Source organism: Suncus etruscus, chromosome 4, assembly GCF_024139225.1.
Source record: "Suncus etruscus isolate mSunEtr1 chromosome 4, mSunEtr1.pri.cur, whole genome shotgun sequence".
Classification (NCBI taxonomy): Eukaryota; Metazoa; Chordata; class Mammalia; order Eulipotyphla; family Soricidae; genus Suncus; species Suncus etruscus.
In genome coordinates this window covers 89,273,458-89,298,925 of record NC_064851.1, presented here as the reverse complement: position 1 = coordinate 89,298,925, position 25,468 = coordinate 89,273,458, and the positions used below count along the sequence as shown (strand labels likewise).

General features: G+C 36.2%; 1 protein-coding gene and 1 long non-coding RNA gene across 2 annotated transcripts in view; both read left to right on the top strand.

The window, feature by feature from the left end:
- Positions 1 to 25,468, top strand: part of LOC126006058 (uncharacterized) — a 684,655-nt gene that overhangs the window by 513,682 nt on the left and 145,505 nt on the right. The gene's annotated exons all lie outside the window — the stretch shown is intronic.
- FAM184A (family with sequence similarity 184 member A) overlaps positions 1 to 25,468 on the top strand; it is a 134,541-nt gene that overhangs the window by 83,807 nt on the left and 25,266 nt on the right. Inside the window, exons 7-10 of the mRNA XM_049771379.1 lie at positions 8,629 to 8,790; positions 13,712 to 13,833; positions 14,584 to 14,734; positions 19,045 to 19,257. Coding sequence (XP_049627336.1) covers positions 8,629 to 8,790; positions 13,712 to 13,833; positions 14,584 to 14,734; positions 19,045 to 19,257 — 648 coding nt within the window. The remainder of the gene's footprint in view (positions 1 to 8,628; positions 8,791 to 13,711; positions 13,834 to 14,583; positions 14,735 to 19,044; positions 19,258 to 25,468) is intronic.

The following is a 25,468-nucleotide window of genomic DNA, read 5'->3' as shown; positions in this document are numbered from 1 at the left end:
GTATGGGTTCTTATCCCTAGTAGATAAGAGTTTATTTCTGTGCATAAGATGTCCCCTTTTTTAAGCGTGTCTATGCAAAAGGGAATAGTGCCATATTATATTGCTGGTGCATATGGGGGTAAGAATGACAGGCTACACAATCTCTGTGCCCTGGCTTTGACCCGAGCTTTTATCCCAGGCAAAAATTTTTCTTCTAGATTTTCGTACCAAACAGAACCAAAAAGGTGAAGTTAAAGAAAAAAAAAATATATATATATATATAAGAAATAAATAGAAATCAATTTGAAAAAAATTAATTAAAGAAAATGAGTGATGGAGGGGGCTACCTTTACATTTTGGAATAAACTCACTAAGAGATATTATTATATATATTAAACATTCAGAAGAAATATAGGCATCCCCATGAAGCGTTTTGAGATATTCTTGTTGGGGGGTGAAATCCAGGGCACTTTTCATCCCATGCTGTGGTCTTAATGAGGGTAGAAATGGTTTGCAACAGTAAGGAATTAGTGTCCTTGAACTGGTGGTCCTTTTGGGGCTGAGTCCAGTAGCATACAATAGTCCACATTTGGGAGAGTGGTGAGAAGGGCCACATAGCATGAGTCAGCAGGAGTGTCAGTTATAGTTTCTTGCATGGCCATGAGATGTGGGACTGAGAAAGTGTCCTTTCACTTTGGGAGCTGGATGGTGGTTTATTGGGGCAGGAGGTTGTTCTCAGTATTTAATGGGTTAAGAACTGAGGGTAAAGAGGGTTATATGATGAGAGATAATAGCTCAGGATTGGGAGATGAGAGGATAGAAGGATTTCTGAAGGGGGGAAGAGGGATAATATATGAGGGGCTATATACACTATAGGCATGGGTTGTTTACAATTTAGGTTTGGCTATCAGAGAGGAGTCTACTGTCTAAAAACTCATGCCCACATATAGACAGATATTAACATCTATTCTTAAATTGTTGTTGAAGGCCTGACCCTCATAGGATGGGCTGAGCTCTTAAGAAATACTTGTATTAAGAAAAGATAAATAATTAGCTAAGATATAGATTAGGAAAGAAAGGGAAAACAGAAGACAAGAGAGAAGAGAAAAGAAAGATATGGAGGAGCCGGAGAGATAGCATGGAGGTAAGGCGTTTGCCTTGCATGCAGAAGTGGTTCAAATCCCGGCATCCCATATGGTTCCCCGAGCCTGCCAGAAGTGATTTCTGAGTGTAGAGCCAGGAGTAACTCCCAAGCTCTGCTGGGTGTGACCCCCCCCCAAATTTTTTTTTTCAAATACAGTAGGAGTAAGTTAAAAAAATTAATTGGGCCAGTGCTTCAGAGTTGAAAGGTTTTCCAATTTCTAGGCACTTCATCAATGACGAAGGTAGGCTGTGCTAAGTGAAGGTTTCAGGGTTAGATAGTGGCTGAATCATATTAGGATAAAATTAGTTTTCATGCCTAGAGTACTAAGCAATATGGTGGTGAGGACTATAAAAAATGGCAACCCTATGAAGTATTGTCCACCACATCTTATGTATCGATGTTTCTTTGGGCTGTCTTTTAGTTTTAACCAGGGTTTCTTTAGCCATGCAGAAACTTTTTAGTTTAATGTTGTCCCATTTATTTAGGTTCTTGCCATTGGCATTCCATCATCAAAGACTTTTTTGAGATATAAGTCTTGAAGTGTTCTGCCTATTTTTTCCTCAATGAACTTTATAGATTCGGGTCTGATTTCAAGGTATTTAATTTCTTTTGAGTTGATATATGTGTAAGGTATGAGATATGGGTCAATCTTTAGTTTCTTACAGCTGGTTATCCAGTTGTTCAGTCACCATTTGTTGAAGAGACTGTCTTTGCTCCACTTCAAGTTCTTGGCTCCTTTGACAAATATTAGTAGACCATATATTTGGGGGAATGTCACTGTATATTCTATTCTTAACCCATTGGCCTGAGAACTCTATCTTTGTTCCAGTACCATGCTGTTTTGATCACTATGGCTTTATAGTAAAGCTTCAGGTTAGGCAAAGAAATGCCACCAGTTTCTTGTTTTTCAGTATGGATTTGGAAAACCTAGATCTTTTGTGGTTCTGTATAAACTTTATAATTGATTGCTCTAATTCCATTAAAAATGATATCTGAATTTGGATAGGGGGTGCATTGAATCTATATATTAGCTTAGGTAAGATAGTTGTTTTGATGCTATTAATTTTTTCTACCCATGAGCATGGGATGTTCTTCCATTTCCTTAGACTCTCTTTAATTTCTTTTTGGAGCATTTTGAAGTCAAAATTTGGAAATTGTCTCTTGTTAGGTTGATTCCTAGGTACTTGCTATTTTTGGATACTATTTTATGTGGGATTGACTCTTTAATCTCTTTCTCCTCTGCTTCATTATTTGTATAGAAAAATGGTACTGTCTTTTGTGTAATGACTTTAGCCAGCCATTTTGCTATATTGGTTTATTGTTTCTAGGAGTTTTACTGTGATCTCTTTAGGGTTTTTGATGTATATCATCATATCATCTGCAAAAAGAGATAGTTTGACTTCTTCTTTCCCTATCTGGATTCTTTTGATTCCCATCTCATGTCTGATTGCTATTGCTAGGACTCGAACTATGTTGAATAAGAGCAGAGAAAGTGGACTGTGGCAGGCAGGCATCTTGCGTCTCAGCATTCTCTAGTGGGGACAAAATCCTTCACAAAGGAAAGTGGGCATATGAATGGATGAATATGAAATATGAAATAATGAGACCACATAAAATACATTGTATGGGGACCTGCATCTGCAATAGATGTGAGACAAATTTTACTTTTCAGGCTGATGACATATAAGCATAACTCTGGTATTCAAGGTATTTCTGCAATAACAAAAGGCAGGGAATCTTAGGAGAAGGAAGGTAATGAAAGCAGGCCCTAGAATATTTATATATATATATAACACTAGCAGATACAGGTGAATAGAATCCCAAGCTAAAAGGAGGTAAGGAAGTGACATGATTCTAATGACAAAGGAAGAGAAATTTGTTTTGCTACAATTTGGGGACTAGCCCACAGCAGCTAGAAAGGAAGATTGGAACTGTTTACCAACTAGTGGGTTTGCATTTACACTGACCACTATGCTTTTAGAAATGCAGATTTATCTGGCCAGGGGGTGAAACTGGCTGCACACTTTAGTGCTGAAAATTTCCCTGAGTACACATGACTGAGGCCAAATTTTGGTCTGTAGTATTGCAAGGGAGATGAAGCCAAATGATAAGAAAAGAGATATTTAATGTCACCACCATGTCATGTATAACAAAAATATAGCCAGTGATCCATGTAGGGATTATGATTGAGTCCACCAACGGGCCTTCTGACTAAAATATTTCTTGGGGGAGTATCAGCTCACTGTACCAGGAAAACCAATAGACACGTCTGGTGGACTAGCTTCCCCTATAATGGAGACATCTAGCTGCATGACATGACAGCCTTGCCTAGTTCCTGACCTTAGTGAAAATGCTTTCACCATTAAGGATAATATTGACTGTGTGCTTTTTATAAATAGCTGTGATCTGATAGAGTGCTTCTTATCACCTTTATATTTGTGACTTTGTATAAGTTAGATTTATATCCTAAGGCATTGTCTATTCTAGAGAAGGTCCCATGTGCACTTGAGAAGAATGTGTATTCCATTTTCTGGGGGTGGAGGACCTTGTATAAGTCCATTAATCCTAGTTCTATTTGTTTCTCATTCAGGACTTTTATGTCTTTGCTAGTTTTCTGCCTAGTGGATCTGTCTAGTGGTGATAGTGATGTGTTTAAGTCTTTTAATACTATCACATGTCCTTCCATTTGTCTCTCCAAGTTTACGAGCAGACACCTTACATATTTTGCTGGCTCTACATTTGGTGCATAAATGTTGATCAGAGATACTTTTTCTTGGTCTAATGTTCCACTGATCAATAAGTAGTGTTCATCTTTGTCTCTGAGCACTTTCTTGAGGTTGAATGTAATTTGGTCTGATGTAAGAATGGCTGTTCAAAAATTTTTTTGGTTCCCATTGGCTTGAATAATTGATTTCCATCTTTTTTTCTAAACATGTATCTATCCTGTTCTTTTAGGTGTGTTTCTTGCAGGCAGAAGCTGACAGGTTTTTGTTTTCTAATCCAACTCTCTACTCTGTGTCTTTTAATATGGGAGTTTAGTCCATTGATATTTAAGGAGATTATTGACAGAGAGGGTTGTTGTGTCATTGTATTGTATAGGATTGTTGTTTCGATTGGGTGTTTGGATTGTGTATTTTATCTCTGAGTAGTTCCTTTAGAGATGATTTGGTTAGCACAAATAGTGAGAGTTCTTTTTTGTCTGAGAATATTTTTAGTCCTCCCTCCCATATGAATGAGAGTTTTGCTGGATAGTGGACTCTGTTAGAAGTTTCTTTTGTTCAGTAGTTTAAATATGTCATTCCATTGTCTTCTTGCTTGAATAGTTTCAAATGGGAACTCTGCTTTGATTTTTATGTTCTTTACTTTGTACTTGAGGTCTTTTTATCTCCCTTATTGATTTAAAGAATTCATCTTTCTCTTTGTTTTTCACAATTTGGATTACTCTATGTCTTGGTGTTTGCCTACTACGGTCTATTCGATTGGGAACTCTTTTGCCTCTTGGATTCGTACAAGTGTCTCTTTCCAGAGAGTTGGAAAAGTTTTTTCTATTACTTCCCTCACTACATGTTCTTCTCTTATCCCTTTTTTTCTCCCCTTCTGATATTCCTACAATTCATAAATTATTTTTTGTCTTTGTTCATTAAGCACCTCACATTATTTTACAATATTTTGTTTCTATTTTCTTTGTTGACTTCTTTGTTGTTGTAGATTGTATTTTTTCCTCAAGTTCATCCATGCGATTCTTTATGTCTGTAATTCTATTTTGGCTTGCTAGCATGTTTTTTAGTTCTCTCAGTTCTGTTTGTATGGACTCTTTCATTTTCTGATATAGCTCATCTTTGATTTGGATGAACTTTCCTTCTATGTATTTATTAATTTCTTTAGTGATTCTTTGAATTCCATTGCAAGGACATTAAATGCTGATCTTATGTTTTCATCTATAAAGTTTATACATTTTGGAGGACTTGGGAATCTATTAGGATTTCTCTCTATATCCCCAACTGCTGGTGTCCTTCTTAGTTTACCCATTGTTCTTTGCATAGGGTGGGTTAAAGTACTAGGTTTTCAAGCTTTTTTTTTTTTTTAATGGTCTATTTGGTTGTGTAGGAGGTCATTGGAGGGGTTATTTTCTCAGGCATATGTGTTTACCCAAGTGTGATAAAGGTGTTAAGAGTCTAATTGATTAGGTTTGGGGGCTATATATTTTCAAAGGGAAAAAAGAGTTGGGCCTGCTCTGCCCATGATTGACTGGTGTAGTCTTAAGTGTCAGCAGGTTTGTAGGGCAGTGACATTATGACCAGTTTGTGTATGTACATCCCAGTGGTGGCGGAGGCTCAGTGGTGTTGTCATGGTCCTTCTTGTGTGTGTCCTGACAAGGTTGGATTTCTCCTATCTGTTCCCTAGTTCCTGCACTCACTCACTCTCAGAACTGCAGGGACCAGGAACCTATGGTATCTCCAGTGTGATTCCTCCTTACCTCCCCTGGCAAGTTTGCTTCCTGTCTGTTTCCTGGTTACCGCACTCACCCTCTCCCCAGAGCTGTAGGGGCTAAGGCACCGAGATGGTGCCCCTTGCATGCTTTCTCCCTGTCTTCCCCAGGGAAGTTTGGTTTCTGTCTGTTCTCTAGTTCCCGCACTCAGTCTCTACCGAGAGCTATAGAGACCAGGCACCGAGATGGTATTCCCCGCGCTTTCTCCCTGCTGTTCCAAGCAACTTTGGTTTCCATCTGTTCCCTGGTTTCTGCATTCACCATCTCCCCAGAGTTGTAGGGACCAAGGCACTGAGATGACATCTTCCACATGCTTTCTCCCTCCACCTTGGCCTTTTTGAGGAAGTTTTTGCTTGAAGGATTTACTTCAACCTTTGACTTTGAGACTATTTGCTTTGAATGTTTAAATGTGTTTCTTGTAGGCAGCAGAATGTTGGGTTCAATTTTTCAGTCATCCTGCCATTCTTTGAATTTCAGTAGGCCCATTTAGCCCACTTGTATTATTGTGATGGAGTTTTGTGTTTTATTTGATGAGATTATTGTGATGGAGTTTTGTGCCATATTTCTGTAGGAGTTTGATATGTTTGTTTTAAAGTAGCCCTTTTAGATGGTTTGAGTCTATAAAGTTCTTAAAGTTGCATATCATTCTTTCAAATCCGGATGAGAGTCTAGACAGGTAAGTATACTTAGTGAGGCATCTATTTTGTTGACTTTTCCCCACTAAATCCTACCACTGTCTTTGCTTCTTTAAGATATGGTTTGGTAAATCTGTTGGAAACCTTAAAGGACTCTTTTTTGTGTATCATTTACTTCGCTGATTTTATTTCTTTTAGTATTTTATCTCTATTTGTGGTAAATATCATTATGTTTTGGACATTTCTTGGAGTATTTATATTTAGGGTCTCTTTCACCTGGTACCGGTTAGGCACACCTTTAGATGTGCGTGCATTGGTTCTTCATCTCTGGAAAATTTTCAGCAATGATATCTTTGATTATTTCTTCATCTAGGTTGCCTTTCTGGCCATCTGGACCCCATTAAAATGATCTTCCACTCAATGTGTTATTAAGGTGTTATTAAGGTCTTTTTTATGACAAGTTGATGTTATTTAGCTTCTCAGTTTTCCTTTTAATTAAAAGGCTATTTTCTCTTTCTATTATTTTTGCTATTAATGAAATATTACTGAGTCAGAGTAATAAAATTGTATGGCTCATTTATTTCTAAGCTAATGTTTAGAAAGACTGGAACAAAATTTCAGTAACATCAGTAATATTTGATATTATTTATTTGGTTTTCATGAAAAAGGGAGAAAATAAATAGGAATATAAAAGATCTGGCAAGTATTACTACAAAGAAGGTCTTTCAGAACATAAGGGCATAGTGCTTAAAAATAATATTTGTACAGTTAATGGTAAAATTTCAATATATAAAACACATAATGAAAAATTTAAAAAGTATAAACTGAGAAGCTTTCAATAAGTGCTTAACATATTGTATAAGTAACAATATTCATGTGTATAATATATTGAGTGTTTTTGAAACATAAGAAAATAGCAGTTGCTAATTTTTTAGTGGACTAGAAATATTAAAAATAAATGTGCGGGGCCAACATCGTGGCACTAGAGGTAAGGTGTCTGCCTTGCCAGTGCTAGCCTAGGAAGGACCATGGTTCGATCCCCTGGTGTCCCAAGCCAGGAGCAACTTCTGAGTGCATAGCCAGGAGTAACCCCTAACCATCATTGGGTGTGGCCCAAAACCAAAATAAATAAATAAATAAATAAATAAAAATAAATGAATTTGCATCATGGCAAAAAGAAAGCAAAGAAAATAAGAACTCTTAGGAGTTAAATGCATCCGATTTGTTATTTATTTATTTATTTATTTATTTAATAAACATTGATTAATAAGTACCAATGCACTGTGTTAGATACCCTGGTAATGGTGGGTGATTAAGTCAGATACAGTTCCTACTGTCATAGAGAAACAGGTAAGAAAAGTAGTTTGAGGGGCCGGGCGGTGGCGCTAAAGGTAAGGTGCCTGCCTTGCCTGCCCTAACCTTGGACGGACCACGGTTCGATCCCCCAGTGTCCCATATGGTCCCCCAAGCCAGGAGCAACTTCTGAGCACATAGCCAGGAGTAACCCCTGAGCGTTACTGGGTGTGGCCCAAAAACAAAAAAAAAAAAAGAAAGAAAAGTAGTTTGAAGTCTGAAGCCTATTGAAAAAGATAATAGATTTCTTCTTATCCATTTTTAAAATTTTTATTTAGTCACTGTGAAATTACAAAGTTATTCATGATTGGTTTCAGGCATACAATGTTTTAACATTTCCTTTCAGTGATAATTTATTTCTCAGAGGAATAAACTTAAGAAAACTTATGCGTAGGTCGAAGTCATGACAAGTCTCTAGGAATTTGGAGAGATGCCAATAGAGATGGATCAGCATTAATGAGTTTATGTAGTTCTTTTTGTGTCTTCATGTACTGTTTTATGTAACCTTTTTTTATACTGTTCATTCTTTTAGTTTGCACAATAACTATTAAATGCTAGTTACTAAGTTACACACAAAATGTAGTTATAATTTAGCTTAGGTCACATAATAAATGGTAACTGACAGAATTCCAGCCAGGATGTTTTTGCAGAACTCAATTCTTAATCATATTGTTAATTATTTTACCATTGACTATGAAGACCTAGGAGAGGAAGATGGCCAAGTTTGAAAGGTTAGGTAGAGTTCTTCCATAGAGGCCTTGTAAATTAAGTAATATATAATAGGTGTTAAGGCAGCCAGAAATATTTATTTTGTTGTTAAAATAAAAAGGTAAATCATAAATATAGAATACTGTTCTGGAAAGGAAAAGCAGAAAAGTCTATGGAGATCATTTGTTCTTCCTTTCCATTATTAAGAAAGATTCATTTGATGAAGTTTCATGTAAAGAAAAGACATTAGAGAGATCTACACTATTGTTTTTCTAGTCAGTTGCATTGAGGTCTATTAAAAGTATTCTGCTTGCTTGTAGATTGGACGTCTCCAAGATCTTGTAAGAAAAAGTGAGCAAGGTCTTGTGTCTGCCGAAGAACACATTTCTATTCTTCAAGACTCCCAGGAAAGGCTGCAGAATGAGCTTGACTTGACTAAAGACAGGTTGAAGGAAACCAAGGATGCACTATTAAATGTTGAGGTAATTTTATAACCTAAACATCAATGAGATAAAAATATAATTTAGGGACTGGTTCGATAACACAGTGGGTAAGGGTATGCTGCTGACCCGAGTTTGATTCTTGGCATCCCAGATAGTCCTTCAAGCCTTTCTGGAGTAATTTCTGAGAGCAGAACCAGGAGTAACCCCTGAGTACTGCCAGGTGCGGCCTCCAACACCAATATATATTACATGTAGCCATATATATTAATTATATATTTATAAAATATATACATATAAATATACATAATTATGTATAATATATAACACAATTCATTACCATATTTGCCAGCATATAAGATGACCTTCAACCCATGAAAAACTTCCTAAAAATCTTAAAAGTAAGTTACTTCTTAAAAGTAAGAGAGGTGCGGGTCACTCATCCCTGGAGCTGGAACAAGTTTCAGCATGCCGTATACCAGCATATAATATGACTCCCGACTTTTAGGAAGTTTTTCATGGGTTAAAGGGTTGTCTTATACACCGGCAAATATGGTATATATGATTTATATATAATTTAGTCTCTTACAAAGCTTGTTTTAAATGTTGGTTCATGTATAATTATTAGCTTTCTAGTACTGTACCAATGTACTTCATACTAGCTATGTTAAATGAACACAGATTTTTTCTCTTCAGTTTTGGAGACTGGAAGTCTATAATCAAGTGTTTTGAGGCCATTCTTTTTTTTTGAAATCCCTAATGAAAGAAGTTTCTTTCCTTTTTGCATTTCTTTGCTCATGGCAGCATTTCAATCTTTTCCTCTGTCACTACATTATGATTTTCTTATGTCCTTACATTTTCTAACATAGATCATATTGAATTAAGGGCTAACTCTACTCTTGTATCACTTTATCCTAACATCTGTACTGTACCAGTTTTCAAATAAGATCACAATTTGATTTACTTGAGAGCTATTATTTCCATGTATCTTTTGGGGGGGGTCACAATTTTACATAATAACTATCATTTTCATCTTCTTTTATTATGGTTTTTTAGCCATACCCAGTGACGCTCAGGGGTTACTCCTGGCTATGTGCTCAGAAATTGCTCCTGGCTTGGGGGACCATATAGGATGCTGGGGGATCGAACCGAGGTTCATCCTAGGCTAGCATGTACAAGGCAGATGCCTTATAGCTTGCACCATTGCTCTGGCCCCTATTTATTATCTTAGACAAGATTTTGGACTCTGAAGTAAAATCTCTGTTGTACAACATTTCAGAAACTATTCTATTCTTGAGAAGCAGTAAAAATAATTTAGAAGTATTGTAGAAAGCGAAGAAAAGGATCCATACAACTAAGATATAGTGGATAAAGAGTTCTTACTTTTTCTTTCAGACTGGTCATCTTGTACAGTCTCTGAAGTAAGATTTGTGGGCATGAACTCTGAATCTTCTACTTAGTTGATAACTTTACTGAATTAATTTTTCTAAGACTTGATTTCCTTATCAAAACATCAATGCAGTAGAGGAGGAGTCAGGAAAATAAGCTTCACACCACTATTGTAAGAATTGAGGCAAATAGCTATGTAACACAGGGTTTAGCAAAATATTAAGCACTTGGAAAAAATTTCTCTTTTGAAATACTGTTTAAAGTTTTTTTAATCTTAAAATTGGTGACATTTCAAGTTGGAGTGATATAGTACAGTAGTCAGGGCACTTGCTTTTCATGTATGCAACCAGAATTCTTTCTCTGGTACCCTCAATAGTTCCTCTGAAATCTCACAAGAATGATCCTTGAGCATCACCAGGTATGACCCACGAATCAAAATATTAAATAAAATTGGTAGTGTCTCAAAAACATATGAACAATGCTTTAATGAATGTACCTTACATATGATACATATATAACGCTTCTAAATGTTTTATGTAAGGTATACTTATGGTCCTTACACTTTATTTTAAAAATCCTGATAGATTATTTTACTCTTTGACTTTACCTACAGTTATCATAGCCACTATAAGAACTAGCCAACACTGGTTATAGTAGCTATGTAATACAACAATGTTTATTTGTAACTCAATAGTTTGTAACTTAATATAATACAACTTGATATATTTATATTATGTGATGATAAACACATTGATTGTAACATAAATAGCATCTTGTGGCATGAAGTTGATCTGAGTGACTTTTGACTTGAGGTCCACACCTGACAGTGCTAAGGGCTTCTGTAATTGTGCTTTGGGGTTGTTTCTTTGTAGTTCTGGGGATCAAACCTAGCTTCCTACAATGCAAAGCATGAACTCTGTTCATTGAGATTTTTCTTGGTCCATGTGTCACTATTTTGTATTAGGATGTATTTATTTCAATGCCAGAAATATTAGGAAAATGATATATTAAACACTTAAAATTATTTATTATATACAAATGAAATATTTTAAGTACTACATATATTGATATGAATATATTTAAGTTATACTTCATAGTTAGAAGAATCTAAGCAATGGTGTTAAACAGGCTGTGTCACTGTGATACCGTAAAGATTCTCTGTCCTCTCTTTGTATGTATCCACTTTTTACCAAGGCATTTCATTGTGGTTTCCTTCCTATCCCTTCTGTACTAGCACTGAGAAATAGGCTTACCCATTCAGTTTAATTTCTTAAAGGTCCTTTATCACAGTTTTTTCTTTCATCAAATGTACTGTAGCAATGATGTAGCTCAGTGATAAAGCACTTGCCTTGTTAAATGTTTAAATGAGTTTAAAACTTTACCACCACAGAATACCAATCAGCTATTCAAACAGTAGAACATAAAAAATTTTTTTTAGTTTTTATTTTTTGCTGTTTCAAGCAATTCTTTTAGGCCACCCACACCAGACTAATTGTGTGGTGCTTAGAGGTCTCTCGACTGTGTGGTGGGAATGGGAGAATGGGCACACTGTGGGCTTCAGCCTACAGAACTCTTTCTCTTAATCCAGAATGTAAAAATTTTGAGCAAAACTATGTCAACTAAACATTTTGTGATTGGTAATTTACATAAAGAAAATAGCAAGTTTTATAAGCTCAAGTGTTATTTATATCTTTTCCTATTTTATTAATATCTAATAAAGTGAATTTTACTCAGTATATATGATATATATATCTGTATATGTGTATGATGTACTGATTTGAAATATTGTTAATGAGTGGGTTTCATACATATAACATTATAACAGCTCACCCTCACCAGAAGGTGCTTTCTTCCACCATTGTCTCAGGGTTCTCTCATGTTCACCTCCTACCTCCTTGTCTTTAGAAATACCAGTTTCGTAGACTAGTTCTCTGGTTCTATTTCCTCAACCATATGTTCTTCTTTATTATGTTTATTATGTTTATTTCCCAATATGATAGTGATCATTCTATTTCTTGTGCCTACTTCACTCAGCAAGATACTCCTAGTTTCATCCACATTGTGTCAAATTCCATGATTTAAATTTTTTCTATGCTGAGTACACCAAACTGTGTACACTGTGATACAGTGAAAACATGATTTCAAAAATGCATTTGCTCTTCTGTGTGTATTATAGCACAATTCACAATAACCAAGACCTGGAAGAATCCCAGGTATCCAAGAATAAGTAGCAGGTTAAAGAAACTGCAGTGTATATGTATACAAAATATTTTTCAAGTGATTGTATTTCACTTGATTCTGCTTTGAGTAAAAAAAAAAAAATTCCTTCAGGCAAAGGATTATTGACAAACAGCTGCTAACAAAGTAGAATAACAGTTTCAGCATTGATTTACTTCTTTGCTTCTAATTTAGATATGTATTTTAATAGCTTAGCAAATGAGTTACCCAGAAGAGGTCATTGTGACAGCTGAAGTGGATGGCTCATCATCTGTCCTTTGATACACCCGCGAGCAAATACTGCTGGCACAAACTGAAGGTTGCCATTATTGTCCAAGCAGGTCACCTCTAGCTCCAGGCTCTAGAGGGCCATTTGATATCACATTAATATCATAATGCTAAATAGATGGGTCACTGTGAAGTCACATGAGTAGCCTAAATTTCTTATATATTCTTAAGACATTGAGTACTACTTTAATGTTAAAGTTTTGAAGAAAGCTTATTTTTGAATATAAATACTTTTAAATTATATGTCTGTGTTTACCTCTTTTTGTGGGGGGGTCACACCCGCTAGTGCTCAGGGGTTACTCCTGGCTCTACACTCAGAAATCGCTCCTGGCATGCTTGGGGACCATATTGGATGCCAGAATTTGAACCACTGTCCTTCAGTATGCAAGGCAAACGCCCTGCCTCCATGCTCTCTCTCTAGCTCCTGTGTTTACCTCTTAATAGCAATCGAATAGTTGTTAGATAACTATAACATGGAAGACTTAATTATTAGCTATGCAAACTTTAAACAATTTAAAATAATTTGTAGGGACCAAATACTATAATTTGTATTATAGTGAATAATACTTGCCTTGTGCATGGCTGACTTGAGTTTGATCCCCCTGCATCCCATAAAGTCCCCAACCCTACCACTGGTGAACCCTGAACACAGAACCAGGAGTAAAGCCCTATGCATTGCTCAGTGTGGCCCAAAACCTAAAAACAAAATAGAATCAAATTAAACAACTTGTAAAATTATGTTTAATAAAAAATTTGTTCAAGGACATTTAAAATATAAAATGTATATAATAACTTTCATTAAAAGGGGACTAGGAGATGGTTCAGTGGACTGACGTGTGTCCTTTGCATGTGGAGGAATACAAAGTTTAATCCTTTACCTCCTGGTTCTCCAAGTACCACCAGGTGTGGTCTCCATCCTTCCCCCAAAAGAAAAGATCAAGTAATTATCTTAGAGAACTATAAATTATTATACCGTAAAAATGTAAAATTTATAATACTCTGAAATTGACACAACTAATATTGAGTCCTTTTTAGGACTAGATTTTATTGAAATGTTTTTATTCTTTAGGATGAACTGGAACAGGAAAGGCAACAGCATGAAGAAACGCTTGTTTCCATGAAAGAAGAGGAGAAGCTCAGAGTGAACAAGATGGCTCATGACTTACAAATGAAGTGGACTGAAAATCTTAGGTACATTTTCACTCTGCAATATTATCTTAAAAATTCATTTTACTGTCTTTTTTTTTTGTTAACTATGTAATAAAGCACCATTTTAAATGTTTTTCCCCATGATTAGATAGAGAAAAATGGATATTTTTTCCTTTTATTGGTTTTTGGGTCACACCCAGCAGTACTCAGGGGTTACTCCTGGCTCTGCACTCAGAAATCGCTCCTGGCAGGCACAGGGGACCATATGGTATGCCAGGATTCAAACCACTGTTCGTCTGGATTAAGAAAGCAAATGCCTTACCACTGTGCTATCTCTTCAGCCCTGAATACAGTTAATTCTGATTTTATTTATTTAGTCTTATTCGAGTTCCTATTATTCCATTGATAAAATGATAGGTGATCTTAGGTAAATTGCTAGTTTACCTTATAGTGTATATTTTCTTTTTTTTTTTTATTTAGGGTCACACCCATTTGATGCTCAGAGGTTACTCGTGCTAAGCACTCAGAAATTGCCCCTGGCTTGGGGGAACCATATGGGACACCGGGGGATTGAACCACGGTCCTTCCTTGGCTAGCGCTTGCAAGGCAGGCACCTTACCTCTAGCGCCACCTCTCCAGCCCCCCTATAGTGCATATTTTCAAATATTTAACTCTTATTTCCAATTAAATATTGAGGAAATTTTATTAAATGCTTAGAAAATCTGCAAACTGTACTTCATTTATTAGGAAGTTTACTCCCTTTACAAAATAAATGCATTTGCTCTATTTAAGACAAGAATGTTCTAAACTTCGCGAAGAGCTAAGGCTTCAACATGAAGAGGATAAGAAGTCATCAATGTCTCAACTTTTTCAATTAAAAGAAAGAGAAAAAAATGCAGCCCGAGATTCATGGCAAAAGAGAGTAGAAGATCTCCTAACCCAGGTAATTGGGAAAACATCCAGTTCCATGGAAAATTTAATACATGACCTGTTAGCTTACTCTATTTTTAATAGGACAAACTTAAAATATTTTAAATGTATAAAATCATATAAACATAATGACACTCAGGGGTTGGTTACTCCTGGCTATGAGCTCAGAAATTGCTCCTGGCTTGGGGGACCACATGGGACGCCAGGGGATCGAACCACGATCTGTCCTAGGCTAGCGCACCACCTCTCTGGCCCCAAATTTATAGGTTTTAAAAAAATACTTGAACTATGAAGATTTAATAGAAAAGCTGCCTACTTCTCAAAATATAAAATCTTTCTTTCAAACCAGTAGATACCATTTGAACAATGAACAGTAAAATTGATTAAATGTATCCTGATTGCTGCAAACCAGTTTTTATAAATGAGCAGTTTATTTCTTTCACCAGTATGATTTTGCCTTTAGAGCAACAGAGAGGAAGGATGGTGGTATTCTTGAATCTCTCTCCTGTAGATTCAGTGTTAGTATTATAATTTATGCTGTGCTCACTCGTCCCAAAGAATGTATAACTGTAATTAAAAGTTTGCACCATTTTCACTCATTTGTACAACTTCTAAATTCATGAATTCCTAGTGTTCTTCTGAAAACCCAGCAATTAAGTAGGACTGACTGCATGAGTCACCAGTTGATAAGTGCAAAACTTGGAGAAGAAGCAGTTCAGTTTAGGGCTAGAAATCCACTAATATCTTTCTTTGTAATCATGATGAATTTCAAAAGAAAAGTGACAGATTTTCTTTAAAATAATTTGTTGCATACATTCAAGTGCCTTTCAAGAGTACTCAAGGCCTTCGGATTTGTGTCAAGTTTTTTGGGTGTTTTTTTTTCTTTTTTTTTTTTTTTTTGTATTTGGGCCACATCCAGTAGTGCTCAGGGGTTATTCCTGGCTTTGTGCTCAGGGGTCATTTTCTGGTGGGGCTTTGAGGACCATATATAATGCCAAGGATCAAACCTGGGTTGGCTGCATGCATGGCAAATATGCTACCCACCCTGTGCTATCACTCCTGCCCATTGTGTCAAGTTTTGACAGCTTCAAGAAAGAATTACTTAACAAGATTTCAAGGCAGATTAGTTATAAATATCAAGATAACAAGGAATTCATTGTTGCAATATTCCTTTGAAAAGAGAGTATACATACATGTAAATGAATACATATCTCCTTGTTATATTTGAAGATTTCAAATTTATTCACAAAAGTTTATATTATGTATATATAGGAATATGAATATATTTAGAGGTTGGTATCATATTACCATTGCTTATCAGTTACCTTATTACTTAGGGACAAAGACAATTTAGTGGGTAAAGTGGTGTACTCTTCTATGTTCTGTGCTTAGATTTAATTAATTCTATTATATGGAAAAAATGGGGGAATGTCAGAAAATGAACACTACCATTTTAATCTATTTTCTGTTAAATAATTTTGATTATTCGTTTTATTTTATTTTGTATGAAATTGCCAGATTTCATTTTGAATGTCTGTTTTGTATCATTTATTCCTGAGAAGATAGGCTTTATATCTTGTAATTCTCTGTATCAGTAAATATTACATATTGGCTCGAAGTTTTGCCATGTGTTAATTACTTAACATGATTTCAAAGCAGATTAATTTTAAATATCAAGAAAGAATTCATTGTTTCAAATAATCACACTATTCTGTAATTCTCTATTTTATCAAACCATTCCTCAAATCACAGTTTCTCTCTCCCCACCACAAAATATATGGGAGTACACACTGTTGTAGATTAGCAAGTGGCTGTTGCATTTTGGCATTACTTATGTTTGAAGAAGTTCAGAAGGAACATACTGAACAAATGATTTCACATTCAAGTGAAAGACTTATGTTTTCCAAGTTTCACTCTTTTCAGATATCTGAAATACAAAAATGATAGCATAAGCCATAATTTTAATGTGATTTTGTTGTGGACAAAGAACTTTTATCTCATTATCTTGACTCTCAGATGGATTCCTAGAACCTATGTGTTCTGATATCTGCCTTACCCCATAATCATTTTCATTCTCTTCACTGCTGATGGCTTTATGCTTACCTGTATTTCAATATCTGCCAGTGGTCTCTCTCCCTCTACATCACACTCCCTTGTATGCTGAAGAGAACAAACATGGTTGGGAGATATGCTATTAAAGGTATAAGAGAGTGTAACAGAATTAAAGCAACTGGGGCTCAGGAAGAAGAGTACATTATGGAAAATATCATTATAATTGGTTAGTCACCATGGTTAGCATTTCTTACACTAAACTTTTGAGTTGTCAAAATATCAAATGATATTAAATGATATCTAAGAAAAAGAAAAAACTAACAAAAGAAACATTAATTTTCTAATATCCCTGAGATAATATTAGTTTTGCATTTTAGTACAAATTAAAATTTAATGTTAAAAATTTCAATATTTCTATATACATTTAAATTTGGGGGAAAAACAGAGCTCACCCAGATTCAATCTGTAGCACTGCATATGGTCCCCCAATGATCACTACCAGTGCATATCTCTGATCACAGAGCCAAGAGTAATCCCTGAGTACCATAGGTATGGTCCAAAGACAAGGGAAAAATGTTTTTCTAATATTAATTTTAAATATATTAATTCCTGGAGAAAGACAACCCATATAGCTAATATTTAAAAGTAGCAGGCATTTATATTCCATCTCTCTTGGAGCAAAGAAAAAAATTAAGTATTTAATACTTAATACAATATTAAAAAAGTCTCATGATTGCTTTAAGTTACATGAAAATTCAGATCCTATGTTTTCTGGGAGTGATTTACATCACAAGTTTAGCTATAGTAATCAACAAAGACATAAGTAGTGCTGTTGAGTGGTAATATCATTATTGGTTAGTAAAAAATGAGTTTTTTATGAATTTATTAAAAAGAATTTATTAGAATACAACTTAAATTCAAAAAAAGTATTTTTGGAATAAAGTAAGTTAAACAACAATAATTAAAACTAATACCTTCACAACAAATTTATGATAAAAACAGTTACAATGATTGGAAATGACTGGATATATTATTGAACCAATGGTAGTGAAAGCTCTTTTGAAAGAAGTGACATTTGGACTGGAAATGAATGAAAAAGTCAGTTACAAAATGAAATAACTTGAGGGAAGAGTATCTTGAGAAAAGTGTAGGAGCTAATGATCTTGCATGAAATGAGGATAGAAACTAGAGAGAATTGTGCAGTAGGTAAAGTGCTTACCATGCATGTAACCAGCCTACGTCCAACCTCCAGAAACCAACATAACTCCCTGAGACAACCAAGGGTGATCCCTGAACACTGAGCCAGGAATAAACCTTAAGCATTGCCAGGTGTGGCCCCAAGATTTTTTAATTGATTATTTAGTAGATTCATTTCATGAATATGAATCTTGTTTCCTTGGAAAACTTTCCAAATTAAATTTTAATATTTAATAATTCAATAGTTTAATATTTAATTTTAATATTTAGTAATTAAATATTCTTTTAAGCAGATGCATTCTCAATGGATATCATTCAGTCTAGAGGCTTAAATAACAGCTACTCTCAATGATTCTAAAATGTTAAATCTCTTGTTTGACTTCGGGAAATTGGTTGGCTAACAGCATATCAAACAGCACTCCTCACACAGAAATACTAATTTCACATTATACCCTTTTTAGTAGTGCAGAAAAATAACTGAATATTGATTTTTCATTTTTCTCTGTTATCTCTCATGTTGGTACACCCAAAAGGCATTCCTGTTTCATCCATTTCCCCTTCTCAGAATGCTCTGCCCTCACAGCTCAAAGATGAGAGCCACACCTTTTTTCTTTTCCCATCCCTTCCTTTTCTTCCTCTTTTCTCCCCTCCCCTTTCCTCCCCTCCTATCCCTTCCCTAGACCTATATAAAGAACTTTATAAGAAGACATGGAAACACACTCCCTGTTCATGGATCAGGAGGACTGACATCAAAATGGCAATAATGCCTAAAGTATTATGCAGATTCAGTGCATTTCATGTACAAGGGCCCTATTTTTCAAATAAATAGATGAAAAATTCATGAAATTCATATGGAATAATATACTTTCTCCCTCAATAACTAGAGGAGTCCTAATGAAAAGGTAGATGAGAGGTATTGCTTACTCCAAGTTCAACTTGTATTACAAAGCTATAGTAATTAAAATATTATTGGAATAATTGGAATAATAAAATGGTATTGGAATAATTCTCCTTCCTCTCATTTCTTTTTTGCCTTGATTTTATTCTTTGCCGTGTGCTATTATTTAATGACAGATTTCCTTGCTGAAGCAGAATCTGGAACTGCAGGTTTCCCAATCTCAGACTTCTTTGCAGCAATTGCAAGCTCAGTTTACACAAGAACAACAACGACTTACACAAGAGCTTGAAGAATTAGAGGAACAGCATCAGCAAAGATATAACTCTTTAAAAGAAGCACATGTTCTTGCATATCAGGCTATGGAAGAAGAAAAGGAAAAGGAACAAAGAGTAAGTCTATATGTTCAAAAGAAATTCCCCAACCTACTAATAATTTGCCTTAAAAGTTTTTCTAGCAAAAGAAAGTTGTGGGTATTTGGGGGGGGGGGTGAAGAGGTGGGGGTGGATAGTAACTCTCCCTGTGGTGATCAGATCTTTATTTTTGGTTCTACACTTAGGAATCACTACTAGTGGGCTCAGGGGACCATATGGTATGTTAGGGATCAAAATCAGGTTAGCTACTTGCAGGTCAAGTGCTCTCCACCCCCAAACAAAATAGTTTTGTATAAAGTACTTTACTGAGAGAAATGTGAGAGGAAAGAAAGAGGGAGACCATAGGGTTCTTCATAGAGAAAAGAACAGTAGGACTTTTGGGAGAGGGTTATAGACAGTTTCTCCAAATTGTCTTGCCCTGGAGTACTCTGCATAAATAAAAATTAGTACAGTGGGTAGTGTGCTTGCCTTACATGTGGCTAATTGGGATTCGATCCTTTAGCATGATGTATGGTCCCTCAAGTCCACCAAAAGTGATTGATCCCTAAACTCAGAGCCGGGAACACCTTGTTTAGAGCTCCAAACACCTCTGGATATAACTCTCAAACAAAAATATTGTTTCTTTAATGATATCTTTATTTAAGCACCATGATTACAAACATGATTGTAGTTGGTTTCAATCATAAAATGAACACCTTCCAATGCCCCTCTCTCCCTCCTCCTCCACCCACTGCCTGTATTCAAGACAGGCTTTCTCCCTCTCTCATTAACATTGTCATGGTAGTTGTTAATGTAGTTATTTCTCTGAGGGCACTCACCACTCTTTGTGGTGAGCTTCTTATCATGAGCCCATCCTTCCAGCCCTCATCTCTATTGTCTCTGGGCATTATTACAATAATGTCTTTTTATTTTTCTTAAAACCCATACATGAGTGAGACTCTTCTGTGTCAATCTCTCTCCCTCTGACATATTTCACTCAGCATAATAATTTCCATGTACATCCATGTATAAGAAAATTTCATGACCTCATCTCTCCTGACAGCTGAATAATATTCCATTTGTGTATATGTACCACAGTTTCTTTAGCTATTCATCTGTTGAAAGGCCTCTGGGTTGTTCCCAGATTCTGGCTATTGTAAATAGCACTGCAGTGAATATAGCTGTGAGGAAGGCATTTTTGTATTGTTTTTTTGTGTTCTAGGGTATATTCCTAGGAGTGGTATAGCCGGATCATGGGAGCTCTATTTCCAGTTTTTTGAGGAATCTTTATATTGTTTTCCATAAAGGCTGGACTAGATGGCATTCCCACCAGCAGTGAATGAGAGTTCCTTTCTCTCCACATTCCTGCCAGTCTCTGTGGTGTGAGACAGTACCTCATTGTTTTGATTTGATAGTGATGTGGAGCAATTTATATTTGCCTTTTGGCCATTTATGCCTTATGGCCACTTGTATTTGAGAAATTATCTGTTCATTTACTCACCCACAGTAGCTGATCCAGATTTGATTACCTAGCATCCCAGCGCCCTACCTGTTGCACACTCTGCTCTACACACTTGCTGTATGCTCTTCACACCCTCCTTTACATTTTTAAGGGATATATAGACAAAGGTCCATTTTTTATTGTTGCCTCCTGCTGACAAAGGCTGTGATCCGCCTGTGTAAGGGAGTAAACACCATGCTAATTTAGTATTAATGGAGCCCAGGCAGTAGTTTCTTGGATATCAGAACGGTCAGTCTGAAAAAATCAGACGGGTTAGGCAACAGCAAAAAAGAATTAGGCCCTAGAGTTGAAAATAAAAAGCTTTCCCTGGTCCAGGGAGTGCAGAATGTTTAAGAGAACGAGAGGTAAAGAGGTGGGAAGTGCAGTTAGGGTAGAGAAGGGACCTCAATGATGGTGATAGTTGGAAACAGTCACTCTGGACAAGAACTATGTGCTGAAAGGAAGTAATAGAGAAGAAAAATGTCTTCCATAGAGGCAGGCTAGGGGTATGATGGGGAGGGTAACAGGAGACATTGGTGACCAGAAATGTGAACTAGTGAAGGATTAAATTTAAGCCATTGTATGACTGAAACTCAATCATGAACATTTTACTTTGTAACTGTATCTCATGGTAATTCAATTTTTTTAAATTTAATAAAAGAGAACAAAATATAAAAGACTTAGAATAAGCTTTTGCTACTTTTTTGTATTCTGATGAGTTTACTGTAAAAAAAAATGATTAACCTCTGTTTCAGCTGTTCTTTCATACAAAGACATCTTCAGATAAAAAGACTTGTTAACTGCCTTTTAGAAAAGAAAAAAAAAATTTAAGCCATTGATGGGTTCACAGAAGTAGGCCATGTTTACTCCTTAGTTGAATTAGATGGAATTTATTTTACCTGGAAAGATGAATCTAACTAGAAATTTCATTAAGTTTTATAGAAGGTAAAAATCTTGTAAGTAAAATGAACTCTGAGTGTTAAAAGCAAATAAACAAATTGATTAATTCTTGAGTAGTGTCAGAACTGAATCTTGAACACAGTCAGGAACACCCTTTAGATTACCAGATGTGGCATCAACCCCTAATCCCCAAAGAAATTAAAAATAAATTCTTAAGAGTTCATTAATGGTCTTTGAAAATCTATAGTAAGTGCTGTTATTTCTGGGACAGTTGGCTCTCTTAACTTGAAATATTCTACACAGTTTCTATCCCTCGTGATCTTGTATCTTCTTTTATTCTTAGCAATGTGTATAGTTTGTTCTCTCCTGTTCAGCTTTTAACACTTACCACACAAAAGGCTTTAGTTTACTAGTTTTTTAACTAAGAGTTCTCAGAGTTTTTGCTTCTGTTCACAAATTCACTAAAAGGAGCCGGAGTGGTCGCACAGCGGTAAGGCATTTGCTTTGCTCGTGGCTGACCCAGGACTGACCCAGGTTCAATCTTCGGCATCCCATATTGTCCCCGGAGCCAGCCAGGAGTGATTTCTGAGCATAGAGCCAGGAGTAACCCCTGAGCATGGCCGGTGTGACCCTAAAACAAAACAAGACACAAAAACCAACTGTAAGGTCCGAATTCAAGACCCATCCCACAGAGACCATTAAGGAGATGAACAGCACTGCAATAAGGCATGGGAGTTTATTTACCAGCATGCTGGGAATGACAACCTCTTACTGAGCTTTCAGGCACCTTTAATAGAGTTACAGAGGCTTCAAACCATCACAGTTAATCTTTAAGTTGATTGTGGTTTTTAGGGGTTTAGGGTCGTAGTCAGCTGGAGTAGTAGAGTAGGTGCCCAGGACCTGGTCTACCTGCAGGCCCCCAGGTGTTGCTAGTTTATCTTAACTGTTTTTGGTACATGCCTTCTAAGTTCCTGAAACCAGCTACTTTGGCCTAGTCTTTGTTCCTTAAAATTTGAATTCGTCATGACTGTACTTAGGTTCACAGCAAAGATATGCTACAGTTAATTTTAAATCAAACATTAGATCCTAACAGCACGAGCAAAGGATGACAACAGAAAATTGCCACAGAGGCTGGAGAGATATATTCAACTGGTAGAGCCCCTTGCCTTGCATGTGGCTGACCTGAATTCAATCCCCATTTTTCCATAGGTTCCACTCCCAGCCCTACCAGGAATAATCCCTGAGTGCAGAGTAAGGAGTAATCCCTGAACACAGATGCGTGTAACCCATTAAAAAAAAGCCATAAATTATTTGATGTGGTTAGATCTACACAGGATCTCATTTCTCTTTTCCTAGTAAAGTTTTTATCTTCTTAATTGCCCCTATCTTTTCTAAATTTCTACAGAGAAAAATCTCCACTCATTATTTTAGATTGTTTACAGCTTGTTGCAGTTTTTTAAATGGTGTATTTGAAAACTATGCTATGTAATAATTTTATACCCCAATTCAAACACAGTTTATTGTGTCATACTGGTATCTTGATGATTATTTTCTGCTGAAGTGACCCAACTATTTTATCTTCATTTACTATATAAAATTATATTTTGTTCTTTTTTAATAAAGCATCATTATTTATAAAAATTATTGTTAGTGCAGTTTTAGACATAACAGTATTCTAGTACCAATCCCACCACAAATGTCAATTTCCTCTAACAATGTTTCTAGGTTCCCTTCCTCCTCCACCTTACTCCACCCCTGCAAGTGTGCCATCTTGATGGACACCTTTTTAAGCTGGTTGTTAAACGTAAAATAAATCCCATGTTGTGAAATTATTCCACACACCATATCTTCAACCCCAGGCAGACAGGTCTGAAGTAGATAGGGTAGTAGAGAAGAATTAAACTAAGCCAGTCAGGAGAGTCATGGAGTCAGTGACTTCTCTCATGTAGTGTCTCTGAGCATGCCAAGCCAAAAACTCTTTATTAACCCATTCCCAATTCACCAGTGTGGATATGTAGAGAGAGAGAAAGAGACAAAGTACCTGGCCAGGTAGGCTTTTACATATCAAAGGAGAGATTTGAAAAAAAGAAAAAAAGAAAATGGGGGAACACCTTTGTTTTGGGTAAATAATGGGGTGTCATCTTACAGTTAAAGTTCAGTCTCATGATTTCAGTATTGTTGACTTCTTGGTTTGGAAATTTAGTTCTGTCCTTCCTTAATCCTGAATCCCCATGATCCTGCCCTCTGTCATCTGTCTTTCTCCCACTCCCCTTCACTATATTTTTTTCCTTTTCTACTCCATATATTCTGTGCCAGGGATAATCTCGGCATCCTCCCTTTATCCCATTTCATTCCCTCATGCAGATAGTTTAGGATTCAGGGGTCTCAAACTCGCGGCCCGCGGGCCGTTTGCGGCCCTCTGTACAACATTTTGTGGCCCTGCCCTAGAGAAATCTTTTTTTATTCTGTTTTGTTTTAGTTGTTTGGGTCACATCCCCCAATGTTCAAGGGTTACTACTGACTTTGCACTCAAGAATCACCCCAACTTTGCCCCCAGGTAAATTGAGTTTGAGACCCCTGGTTTAGATGCTACATGTAAGTGATATCACTCTCTATATATCCTTCTGGCTTAATTTATTTAAGGGATCTTCCAGTTCCATCCATATTGCAGTAAATTGCATGATTGCATCATTTCTTAGAGCTTTGTAGTCTTCAATTGTATATACCAAATCTTCATGACATGTTGTTAGACATGTAGGTTGATTACAATACTGACTACTTCAATGAAAAATGGTGTACATATGTCCTTTTGAATGTTTTTCTATCTCAAAAGTGTAACTGTTAGGCCATACAGCAATACAATTTTTTGTTTACTGAGAATTTCCCATAGTGGTTAGATTAGACAACAGTCTCACCTCAGTGGATGGGAGTTTCTTTTTTTCTTTTTTTTTTTTTTTTTTTTTTGGTTTTTGGATCACACCCGGCAGCACTCAGGGGTTACTCCTGGCTCTAGGTTCAGAAATCACTCCTGACAAACTGGGGAGACCATATGGGATGCTAGAATTTGAACCACTGTCCTTCTGCATGCAAGGTAAATGCCTTACCTCCATGCTATCTATCTGGCCCCTGATGGGAGTTTCTTTTTTACTGCATCTCTGTCAACATAAATTGTTCCCAGTAATTTTGATATGTGTCATTCTCATGATGTATCTCATGATGTAAGATGATATCTCACTGCTGCCTTGATTTGAATTTCTCTAATGATAGTGGTGATATTTCCTGGATATTAATTAACCCTTTGTCTGATGTGTTGTGTGCAAATATTTTCTCCCACCATATTTCTTTTATCATACAGAAACTTTTTAATTTGTTGTTGTGTAATTTAAGTTTTGATTCTGAAGTTTTGATTGTTATTGGCATTGTATTATTGAAGACTCCTTTGAGGTCTAGGTCTTAGAACATTCTGCTGATATTTTCTTCAATATACTTTATAGAGTGAGGTCTTACCTCAAAGTCTTTGATCCACTTTTAGTTAGCTTTTCTGTGAGTTGTGAGATATAGACCCAGTTTTAATTTCTGACATGTAATTATTCAATTCTCTTAATGCCACTTGTTGAAGAGGCTGTCTTTCATTTCATGATATCAGCTTCATTGTCAAAAATTAGTTGATGAGGGGCTGGAACAGTGGTGCAAGTGGTAGGGTGTTTGTCTTGCAATCTCTAACTTAGGACAGACCAAAGTTTGATCCCCAGCATCCCATATGCTTCCCCAAGCCTGGAACATTTCTGAGTGCATAGCCAGGAGTGACCGCTAAGTGTCACTGGGTGTGGCCCCCCAAAAAATTAGTTG